Source organism: Mesoplodon densirostris, chromosome 13 (assembly GCF_025265405.1).
Source record: "Mesoplodon densirostris isolate mMesDen1 chromosome 13, mMesDen1 primary haplotype, whole genome shotgun sequence".
NCBI classification, from domain to species: domain Eukaryota; kingdom Metazoa; phylum Chordata; class Mammalia; order Artiodactyla; family Ziphiidae; genus Mesoplodon; species Mesoplodon densirostris.
In genome coordinates this window covers 74,129,453-74,141,862 of record NC_082673.1, presented here as the reverse complement: position 1 = coordinate 74,141,862, position 12,410 = coordinate 74,129,453, and the positions used below count along the sequence as shown (strand labels likewise).

Genomic DNA, 12,410 nt, shown 5'->3' with positions numbered 1-12,410 from the left:
ACAAACAACATACTTCCCCTGTTGCACATACTATTCTCTCTGCCTGGAATGTTGTCTCCACCTCTTTGCCTCAGAAACACCCACTTGTCCTTCAGATCTCAGCCTAGTAACCACTTCACCTGCAAATCCTTCCCTGACTGGTTGGGCTACATTAAACTCCTCTACCATTGTCTCCATATCTTTCTCTTGGCCGTCTCATAAATGACACAGCTAATGCTTTAGGATGGATTGCTCTTAAGAATCACAACAGATCTGCTGTCTCTTGGCTTGTGACATTTGGCTTGTTTAATGCATCCAAGAGAGAATTTGGCCAAAGCAAGGAGTTTTGTTCACGGAGAACTGATTTTGTTTTTGTACAGGAGTCTGGAATTATTTCCAAAGGGTTCTGGTGAAGAAATATGCTTCAGAAAGAAATGGAGTTAATGTGATAAGTGGACCAATTTTTGACTATGACTACGATGGCTTACATGACACACAAGACAAAATCAAACAGTAAGCTTTTCATTTCCACGCAACGTGTGCTTTTAAATTCCAAGATCTCACTCAAGAATATGTTTCAAATATTCATGTACTAGAGAAGAACTGATACCTCTTAAACCTGTTGCTCTTTGAATCTCCTTGTGATTTCTTCAGTTCTTTTGGACCTGTGATTAAACGAGACATTAGTGGTTGGAAAGGAATTAGGATTTGTGGTAAATAAATGCACTTTTCATTTTCATGAAAGAAAATGTATCAAAAGATTAGAAATTTTTTAAACTTTATTCTTCAACAACTCTTTAGTGGGAAGATGATAATTTTCACTTGTGTTCACTATTTGGGGGGACTTTTAGAATTCCTTATGTTTTCTGAGTCAGTACATTTCAATAGGAAATTGCATATAAACTTTGGTCAACACTAATTTCTATCCCTCTCTGTGGTGCTATTAGGCATATAAAAGGATGAGGCATACTCTGTTCATAAGGAACTTACAGTCTGGTGGAGAAAGTAAGAAGATATAAATACAACAAACTCATCATTTAGGTTTTTGTTAAGGAGCTAATATACATAATATTTGAAGAACTCTTTTAAAAATTTATTTTTTTGCTGCGTTGGGTCTTCATTGCTGCATGCAGGCTTTCTCTAATTGTGGCAAGCGGGAGCTACTCTTTGTTTTGGTGTGAGGGCTTCTCATTGCGGTGGCTTCTCTTGTTGCAGAGCATGGGCTCTAGGCACACAGGCTTCAGTAGTTGTGGCACACGGGCTCAGTAGTTGTGGCTTGCGGGCTCTAGAGCACAGGCTCAGTAGTTGTGGTACACGGGCTTAGTTGCTCTGCGGCACGTGGGATCTTCCCAGACCAGGGCTCCAACCCGTGTCCCCTGCATAGGCAGGCAGATTCTTAACCACTGCACCACCAGAGAAGCCCTCTTCATTTAATTTTATACATGCATGAAACAATTAGAGAGCAACACAAAATATGAGAGGGTTTCATTGTGATTGACAGACAGACATAAAATGCTAATTTTTTTCATATATATAACTAATAAAATAGGTGTCATCCTACCCCCTTTCCAGTCATCCATAAGAGAAATTTTATCCTACTTGTACATTTATTTTATTGCTGATTATTGTCATAGTTTTCAGCTCAAATTATATTGTTAGTTCAATCATAATTTCAATATTTTGAAATGATTAAAATTAAGATAATAGAAAACCAGGTAAGGAATTATGAATCTCTATACTATGCTCTACTCAAAATATTTTTTTATACTTTTGTAATGTATCAGTAGCACTCAGTTCTTAGAATTTTCTTTAGTAAATGAATTCTCTGTACCAACTGTACCAAGTTCAGGATCTCACTGTGGCTGGAAGGGCTATCACTCTGCTAACTCCTGTGTTTCCTGCCTCTGGTCCATTTTATACAAGTCTATGAAAGTTATTTTCCTGAAACATGGATCTCATAATGGCACTTCCTAGCACAGAAACCTTCAGTGGAGCATTACTGCCTGAAAAATAATGCCCAAACTCTACAACTTTGGCACTCAGAACCCCCCTTACTTTGACTTTTATTGACTCTTCCAGACTTACATTTCTACTCCATTGACCTATGCATTATGTCCCACCTCTGAGAATTGGTTCAAGCTGTTTTCTTTGGCTGGAGTATCTTTTTCACTCTACCAGGTTGAGAGAAAGAGGAGATTCCAGGCATTGAGTACATGATATTCAAAGATATAGAAGTGGGTTAACACTTGTAAGTGAAAAATGACTCCACTTAGTGAAATTTAATTTTAATGACTTGGGCAATATTCACTGGCCACCATTTAAAAAAGAAAGCTACTACCTCGGCTATAGTTTGACTTTGCCTTCCTGTTTCAGGTATGTGGAAGGCAGTTCTATTCCTGTTCCAACTCACTACTACAGTATCATCACCAGCTGCCTGGATTTCACCCAGCCCGCCGACAAGTGTGACGGCCCCCTCTCCGTCTCCTCATTCATCCTTCCTCACAGACCGGACAATGATGAAAGCTGCAATGTGAGTTGAAGAACAGTGTCCTTTAGGATTTGCTGACAGAATTCATCTTGGTGTCTTAATTTATATTCCCACCCTTGAACTAGGACATACTTATCATAAAACATTTGCACTACACAAATGGGTATACAAATTGGGTCTTTAGAAAGGACCCAAAGGAAACTTTGCACAACACTTGGGAACTTTGTGCTCTAATGGCTTTTTATTTTTCAGCATAGGGGTGTGTGGGATGTGTGTGCATTTAATGTTGTTCTATTTCTGTGTTTGATTTTGGCAAATGATAGAAGTGCCCACATGTTTTACATTTTGCAAAAGACATAGATATTTTGTAAAAAGTGAAAAGTAACACAATTTTGGTAATTACTGAAATGAGGGAAGAGTTCTCAGGAGCTCATTATATCTTTTGCTCTACTTTTGTGGATGTTTGAAAATTTCATTAATAAAAACTTTTTTAAAAAGACACACACACACAGGAATATATACTTTACAAATCAGAGTTTCATTTGCTACTAGTTATGAGGGCAGATGTAACAGGTCACCCCATTCTTAAATAACACAGATGACTCTTGATTCAGTTATTCCAATGTGAAAGGAGGACAGCATGGCAAAAAAGCCTCAGGAGGGCAGACAGGATCCGTGCTCCGTGCTCCTGGCTCTGTACTAATGCTGCACTCAGGGACACATCACATGATTACTTCAGGTTTCTTTAATGTGATAGAAATCCTGTGCTACAAGGTTGATTTTAGAAGTAATAGTCTCTATGCTTTTGTTTATATAATAGAACAGGAGATAAAATCTACAGAGGAAGATTTTCAGTCAAAAAGCAGTACTCAAATTCCTTAATTATGTAAGGTACCCTGGGAAAAATGATGGCATGTTTAACATAGTCACACTCCAGGCAGCCTTCAAGGGGGAAAGTAAATGAAACAAGCACAGAAATTGCTTCACTAAAAGGCAAAGACCCTTAAGAATAGCTTCAACAGAGATTTTCAGCTTTGTGGACAAGGCAGCAATGGGGCCATGGCTTCAATTACAGGTGAAGATTGAAGCTATGACCATCCAAAACAAAATAACAGATGCAGACAAAAAATTGAAAGTTGAAATATGGCTGAAAAAGCTAATTAAGTTGGCTAGAATATTGGAAATGAGGATCATAGTGGGAGATAGGTTTTAAAGTTTGCATGGAATCAGATTTAAAATAAAAGTAGTCATGGTAGTAGTCATAGCGGCCATAGTAGTAGTAGTTACCATTGACTGAGTCCATGTTACTATCCAAGTACTGTGCAGGTCCTCTCATTCATTACTTCTAATCATCTCACTACCCTATTAGGCAGGTATATATGAGCTCCTCCCCCTCCCCTTTTATTAACTCTTGAGAAACCTGTAGCTCATAAAGAAAAAGTATGTAACATGGCTACTGGTTAGTCAGTAGAAAAGTAGAACTTTAGATTCAAGACCTCTGATTCCAAAAGCCCATCCTTTTTCAAATTTATCAGATTTCTATAGTGGAAGCTTGGGGCCTTAAGACTTTTTTCTCATCGCACAGACATTAGATAACCACAGAAAATGTTTAGGCATAAGAGCAACATTGTAGACTGTGTTACGGGGAGATAAATTTGAATTGGAGGGGACCAAGCACGGTCCTCAAAGGTTTTTGGCAAGATTCCCAGGATTAAGGGAACAGAATTTGAACTGGACGTGGTCTTGGAAATTTCTAAAGGAAGGTGGAAGGCAGCAATACTGTACTGGAAGGATAAATAAGATCTTAGAAATAATTGGATGGGAGGTGGAGAAGTAAGGGAACTTCAAGTGAGAGAGGAGCTGTCTTCAATTTATTGGCTTGACTTTCTCAATGTTGATTGTTCGCAGCTCGCGAGACTAGGTAATGGTGTACCAGAGGGATGTAATGTCTCTGGATAGCATGATGTACTTTTTTGAACTTCAGTTTTACTAAAATCTTGTAAAGTTTTTGCAAAAAAGTAAACACATATTTTATGGAGTTAAATTCAAAATGCCATACATGTTTAAGATAAAGCAGAGACTACAAAGACATTTCAGACTTAAAGTAGGCCATTTAAGAGACACCTCAATTCCTGGGGGATGTATGTTCACGTTTCCCTGTCATTAGGGGAATTTGGTGATGCAGGAGTTTGAAAAAGGTTGTTCTGAACTCAGCTCAGAGGCAGTTCTTTATTCGCCTCATTGTTACATCTGACAAATGAAATCCACTGATGTCCTCATACATCTTCCTCTCTGCACAGAGCTTAGAGGTATTTCTTATAGAGTTCAAGGCCAGCATGTCTCTTATTGAAGAACCCCCTGCCTACATAGACACCTGTCCTTGCCTTAAAGTCCACCTTAAGACTTCTGGGACTTGAATTCACAAACTCACTTGGGAGGAAGTCAGGGAGAAAAGGCAGGTGAAGGATAAATGTCCATAGCAAGAAAAACACTAAGCAAGTTCCTGGACTGTGCTTTCATTTGCATTAATGTGTAAAGTTATTTATTTTTTAAATTTATTTTTAAAGTTTTTCTTTTCCTCGCTTGGTGCACTTGAACTTTTATTCGACTTTTATTAGTTTTGCATTTTGTACTAGAGTCTCCTGCAGCAAATACTTCTGTGGATTGCTAGCTAGCAAGAGGCAGAAGTCATTTTCTTCATGTGTAACATAGCCCAGTATTTTGACTAATTGGAGGCCAGATTTTAGCCTGTGAGAACCAGAGGAGAATGCCTCTCAAATGAAATTGGCAAATCACTTCCCAAGGAAAGAAATAACAAAAGACAGATTTTCTCCCCAAATTCGTAGAATCCCAGCTAGCCATTATTTAAATTAGGAAAAACCTTTTCACTTCTTCTCCACACATTCAAATGACTGCATTTACAAAGGAAACATTAGACTTACTGACCATTGAAAAATCAAATAAATGAGTTGCATATGAAAATTCTCCCGAAAATATCACTTCATGCTTACTCTGCTTACTCTGAGGGGGTCCCGACCCATTTGGAGACCTCCTACTTCGTTAATTATATGGTCACACTGAGGATTGGTCAGTACCGTTGTGGGTAGAGTTATATTTAGGCCTGTTCTTTCCTATGACTCGCAGAGATCTTGGTTAGCTTGGGTTAGGAGGGTGGGGCGTGGAGGGTTAAAATCCTTATTTCCCCCAGCCTGCAAAGCAATTTCTTCCTGTTTCTTCATTTTGCCTGGGATGGCCAGGCATCAGTTTCTTGAACCAACACCCTCCTGTACATATTTAGCACTGGCACAAGCTGCTGGAGCTCCCTGTCCAGGTCCGTGTGGGTTGGAGCTTTCTGAGAAAACCCAGTGCAGGTTCTTGGGCTTTGGTGGGTAGTTCACTGAGTCCACTTGCAGTCAAAGACTTGGGTGAGGGCATGCCTGAACATTCTCAGCCCTGGGACGCACAGCTACCCTTTGACTTGTAGAAAGACTTTTGGAAGCCATTGCAATTCCGGGGGCATTTGGGAATAAAATTATTGGCAAGGACCCTCCTGCCCCATGTCTACTGACGAAGGTAGACATTTCTCCATATTCTCAAGGTTCTCAGATCTCGTTCCTTCTTTCAAGTTCCCTCAAAAGTGAAAGAAGATATTTTTTAAATGTAAAGGACTGCTTTATCTGCACTGCCTTTTTGTTTCTACTTAGATGTGAAATAAATTGTTTAGTGTGGGGCATTTAACTGTCTTTCATCTCGAATTTGTGCCAGTGAGGCAATTTTTGGCAATTAGTTAAGACGGAAAGAGATTTCCTTCCTTCCCATCCTGGGAAAACTCATGATGTTGTTTCCTTACTTTACTCTTTTTTTTCCCCTTCTTCCTTCCTCTCCTTCCTCCTTCCCAGGGAGCTGAAGTAAGCATTATTATTCTTATGAACCAATGAAGAGACTGAGGCCTAGAGAGGTCAAGTAGCTTCAGCAAGGTCTCACAGCCAGGAAGTGGAAGAGTTGGGATTCCAACTCAGGCCTCTTGGGCCCCAAAGTGCCATGTGTATCAACTGAGCTGCTTAGAGTCGAACTCATTCAAATATCAATTCACTGCCATCTAATAGATGATGTCGTTGATCTAGCACATTCTTCTGAAGGACTAGAAATGCACACACATCATTTTGTGCATTGGGCACAAGCTCTTTCCTTTCCTTGGGAGGCAGAGAAGCATTCCTAATTCCTCATGCTCTGTACTTCTCTTTGCAATTTGACAGCAGGGGAAAAAAACGCATCACTGAATTCTCCAGGGCCTTTGGTTTTCCCAATTTTGATTTATGTTAGGAGAACATATTGCATCAAAAGCTGTTTCGCACCACACATCTGGTTTATTTGGTACAGCTAATTGCTGTTGAAAACGTTCACAGCCAAGGACCAGTATTTGTGGCCCATTGCCAGCAGCACTGTGGGAGAGAGGCGGGGAGGCCAGGAAGGAATAACACGCCTTGGCTTTGGGTGCAAGAGTATGTAGAGGTCATTTGTGGACTTGGAGCAAATGGACCGTGTAGAGAAACTCCTTTGGAAAATTCTGACTCTGTACTCCCTTTCTGTTGCAGAGCTCAGAGGATGAGTCGAAATGGGTAGAAGAGCTTATAAAGATGCACACGGCTCGGGTGCGGGACATTGAACATCTTACTAGTCTGGATTTCTTCCGCAAGACCAGCCGCAGCTATTCAGAAATTCTGACACTAAAGACATACCTGCATACATATGAGAGCGAGATTTAACCTTCTGATCCTCTGCGGTGCAGTCTTATCAACTGGTGTATATTTTTATATTATTTTTGTATTTATTAATTTGAAACCAGGACATTAAAAAAGTGTTAGTATTTTAATCCTGTACCAAATCTGACATATTACGCCTGAATGACTCCACTGTTCTCCCCTAACGCTTGATATAGGTAGTCTTGTGTTCTGAGTAGAGCTTGTAATAATTACTGCAGCTTGCATTTTTAGTGGAAGCTTCTAAATGGTGCTGCACATTTGATATTTGCATTGAGGAAATATCAATTTTTCAATGCACAGTTGCCACATTTAGTCCTGTACTGTATTGAAATACTGATTTTGTAAAGTTGCATTCACTTACTGTTAATTATGACAGACATATTTAAGCCTTATAGACCAATCTTAAATATAATAAATCACACATTCAGTTTTCTTCTGGTTTTATTTGGTCTTTATTTCACATAAATTAGAGTGTTTGCTTCTGGTATATTTCATGCATAAAATGTATACATTTCTTGTATTGGGCCCTCTTCCTAGTTGGATGTAGTTCACATAGAAAAAGGGACATCCTTAATATTCAACTGTTGTGGCCTGGATGAGAGAGATGAGGTACATATCTATGGGAAATCAGAAGGGCAGAGGAAAAGAGGAACCAGAAGAACTCCTGAATATCCTGTCTCACCTATCAATTTCAAAAATATTTTGAAGTTTGGAGGAACAGGTTCTTTTGATCAAGTTGTTTCAAAGCTCTTATTAGACTCAACAGAGACTATATTAAGGCTATATTCTGTATAAGTATCAACGTAAGAACCAGGGAGGATATAAAGAGAAATAAGACACTGGGATGAAATATAGACGTAAATGTGTAATTAACCAATCAAAGTTGAGAATAATAAATGCCAAGTGAAAAGTGTTAGTAATCATGCAATATGACAGAAGGGTCTGAATGATAGGTGGGGTGATTTTTGATGGACCCAGTTGTGGCTTTAAGTAATAATGAAGCACAAAGCGAGGAATCATTCAGAGATTTTCAGTCCTTCTGATGTGTCAGGGAGAAAGGTGCATCTTAGTATTGCCATGTCTCTAACAGTTAGTAATCTCCCATAAAAAAAAAGCAGCATTTTTTTTATCATGTTAATTTTTACAGTAACCACCTTTTATGGTCAGTGAAATGGGTTTTTAATTTCTATAAATTCACCTTTAAAAGTAAATCTGCGTAAAAGTAAAGTAAAGTAAATCCCTGGTGGCACAGTGGTTGAGAATCCACCTGCCAATGAAGGGGACACGGGTTGGAGCCCTGGTCTGGGAAGATCCCACATGCCGCGGAGCAACTAAGCCTGTGCGCCACAACTACTGAGCCTGCGAGCCACAACTACTGAGCCCATGTGCCACAACTACTGAGCCCACGTGCCACAACTGAGCCCGTGAGCCACAACTACTGAAGCCCGTGTGCCTAGAGTACATGCTCCTCAACAAGAGAAGCCACCACAATGAGAAGCCTGCGCACGGCAACGAAGAGTAGCCCCTGCTTGCTGCAGCTAGAGAAAAGCCCATGCACAGCAACAAAGATCCAACACAGCCAAAAATAAATAAATAAATGATTTTATTAAAAAGAAAAGAGGGAAGACATTGTGTTAAATAAAAAATACATAATAACAAAAGTAAGACAGATGGTAGTGGGGATATGTGAAAAATCATGAAGGTGGTATGAGAAAAACCGATGTTTGGGAAACACAGATATGGGAATACTCTGGAAGAAGTGAACATGGTAATACTGTTGACATCTGTATTTATCCAGCAGCTGCTATAGTCCAGGCACGTCTGGCACTTCATATGCTTTGTCTATAAATACTGAAAAGTGAGGAGCTCAGGGAAGATTTTATGGAAAGGGGAAGCATGAAGTTGGGAATGGAGAAGGCTTGAATTGGGGTTTGTAGTTTGGGGTAGGTAGTGTGGAAGTGAAAGCGTGGGCAATCATTAGTCAAATTCATTTCACCTGCCTTCATGAATCAAAAATACTTACGTGTCCTCCAAGTGGCATGTAGCCTAAACAATAAGATGCTTGCCCAAGTTGTTTTCCAGGAACTTGGAGTCAGCTTTGTCTAGTTTGAGCTGAGCTGGTTAAGACTGGATAGGACCACCAACTCTCCAACTGGGCACGCGCGAGTGTCCACTCTCGGTGACCTTCTGACATCACAGGGCCAAAAACTCCACCTTCAAATCGTGCTAAGCGCCTCCATTTTTTAATGTGCAGAGGCCTGTGGCTTAGTTACCCCTGCACAGAATGACGATTGACTACTGCACCTTTTTCCAGTCACCTTTCCCTACAACCCTTGTGCTCCCCAAGACTCCCTGCTTCTTTATTTTTTAATCACATAAATACCCCGAGCTCCTTGCCTTCTGGGAGGCGGATCTGAGATGCTTCCTCACTTGGCTGCCTTTCAAATAAATCCTCTCTCTGCTGCAAAACTCAGTGTCTCAGTGTTTTGGTCTGCTGCAAGTCAGGCAAAACAAACCTCGTTTGTTAACAAAAGTATGGTAGAAATGAATTGGGATATCATTCATCATTTATTTAATATTCAGTAATGATTGATTGACCATCTACCGCATGGCAGTACCTATACTTGCTGTTGAGGTTAAAACTAAATACGAGAAACATGGTTCTTGCTGTCGCAGAACTTGCACTTTAGTGGGAGAACGAGACCCCTTAAAAAAACCCAAGGTTTAGTTGTGATGTGTTCTGTGAGAGAATAACAGGTGCTGAGGGACAAGGGGGTGGAAAGAGAAGAGCCTTCGATGACACTACAGCCAACGCTTGAGGGATGAGAAGAAATGGCCTCAAGAACAAGGATGAGAAGGGAGAACAGGGCCAAGGACTAGGGGTGGGGAAAAATCTTGGGATGCGTGAGGGTCTGAAAGAAAATAGGTGTGCCCAAACACAAAGGTGGGGTTGGTTGGGAATAGGTCAGCAGATTCTTATGGGCCCTGCTGAGGATTCTATTCTAAGTGCAAAGGAAAATAATTGAGAAGTCTCAAGCCAAGGTATGACAACATTCAATTTAAGATTTCAGTGTAATGGCATGGATATGCAATAATTACATAGTATGTTCTAAATGTAATTCCACATAAAATACATCTGATATGAGAGGGTACACCTATTAGGTGCAGTAATTCTGCACTAACACTCCCAAAAGTAGCCTTACAAGAGAGAAGTGTTAATTCTACTTTTTAAAAATATTTGCAAACTCCTTGCTTAGCTAGATTTGCACATCACCTCAGATTGAACTCTTCTAAAAATAGGTTATACCTGAGGCTTTTGGGGAAAGCTGCAAATTTAGTTGAGTACTGTTACTCTATTTTTAATCCTTAGGTCAAGTCTTTCTTTCTCATAAATAAACTCCATACCGACCACTGTATATTTCAAGTGAGTGGTTTTGCCAATAAACACATGTCACTAATTGTGGGGTTATTCGTGAAAGTCTCTGAATGGACAGGAACTCTATTAAAATGAGGTCTGGAAGACTATTTTAAGTTGGGGTGTTTTTTTGTTTTTTTATTTTTTATTGAGACCTTGGTCCATTCATGCTTTCATTGAGCACGTTGCCAACTGCTTGCTAGCATGGTGGTCCTGTTCTAGTGGATGGATTCAGAAAGTGACTCTCTAACACGAGCTCATTGTAAATAGAGTAAACCAGGAAAGCAGCCACATAGTTTCTCAAGGGTAAGAACATTCTGAATTGTTTTTAGGAGTGTTGACTTAAAAAAAAAAAATCTAAGCAAAAGCAGTGTTTGGTGTCAATCGGGTTTGCCCCAGATTCCAGTGCCCATTATTCCTTGCGGTGGCTGGGGAGAGGGTGGCTGTGGATGAGGTCTTGACCCCTCCTGTTTGTGTTCCTCTGACTTCAGCTGTCTCTCCCTATCTCTTTGCCGAGTCAGGCCGGGGCTGCCCTGTGGGTGGGAAGTGGTAAAGGCAACGGGAATTCTCCCAGGAGGAGAGGGATTGTATGGGATGGTGAGGAACAAGATTTAGCTGTTTGAGTTTGTAGGCTGGGGTAAACAGAACACTGCTAGAGCCTCAGCCAAGAGTGGCAGTGGTTCCTGTTTGGGCTGCACTTCTAGGAAGCACATGTCCTTGATCCCTCTTGTCCCTATTCCTGGCAGGGATGTCCAGTTTTGGCTGGAATATGAAAGTGGAAATTGTGTCCCTGTCCTATGAAATTTTGCACTCTGGTTCCTGGGAACAGGCAAAACTCCAATCCCTGTTCCCTCTAATTCCCCCTGGACTCTGTTCCCTCTAATTCCTTCAGGTGGTTCTTTTCCTGCCTTTCAGTGGAAGCTCAGGTGCTGATTAATGTCCAGCTGAACATTTGAGACCCTTGGCAGTGTTCTTTATACAAAAACGCATGAGAAATAGTTTTAACTTTAAAAGTCTTACAGTATAGTGGATCATATATATGTTAAAATATAGTTACAATGCAACATACATTCAGTGAGAACAGAAAGGAAGAATCACTCTACCTTGATGTGGAAATTAGCATTTATTAAGCACCTACGATATGCCAGACTCTGAGCTAGTGATCTGGGTGACCAGATGCCTTGGACTGACAGACTTAGTGCTAAAACCTGAAAGCCTTGGGCAAACCATGATGAGCTGGTCACAATATCCCTATGTTTACATTACTTTACATTTCTATTATCTACTTTGTCACAGAAAATGCATTTCCTTACCTGATTTAAAAATCTTAATAATCTTTTATCTCTTTCTCCCTTAGGGCTTTGTTTGCCATTTCAGTAGTAACTCCAACCAGTGTTGTACTTTAATATATTTATCTCCTCTACTTCAAAAGTAGGGGATCTTGTCTTGTTCATCATTACATTCAGAGACATTTGCCTAGTGCCTCATATAGATTTGATTACCATTAAGCGATAGATGAGTGACTGATGGGGCTTCCTCTCTCTTCAACCCTCTGAGATAATGTCATTGTGGATGAAAAACTCTAGGATGAGATGAAGATAAAATAGTAATCCAGAGGCCCACATCTCCTGAAATGAGAACTGTGTTTCTTCTGTGTGTTGATAGCATTCACTCTGGGCTATGATAACACCCCAGCCAGAGACCTACAGTTTTTGTCCTGTTCTTCCACTTTGGTAAAACTCAGTTGCCCACCTGGTCAAATGAC

The 12,410-nt window shown here is 40.3% G+C and overlaps 1 protein-coding gene across 4 annotated transcripts in view; it reads left to right on the top strand.

Annotated features, from left to right (window-relative positions):
* Positions 1–7,233, top strand: part of ENPP2 (ectonucleotide pyrophosphatase/phosphodiesterase 2) — a 104,871-nt gene extending 97,638 nt beyond the window's left edge. For all 4 annotated transcript variants that reach the window (XM_060115538.1, XM_060115540.1, XM_060115539.1 and 1 more), the window contains 3 exons: positions 360–492; positions 2,353–2,509; positions 7,063–7,233. In XM_060115538.1, the coding sequence (XP_059971521.1) occupies positions 360–492; positions 2,353–2,509; positions 7,063–7,233 (461 nt within the window). The remainder of the gene's footprint in view (positions 1–359; positions 493–2,352; positions 2,510–7,062) is intronic.
* The last annotated feature ends 5,177 nt before the right edge of the window (positions 7,234–12,410 follow it).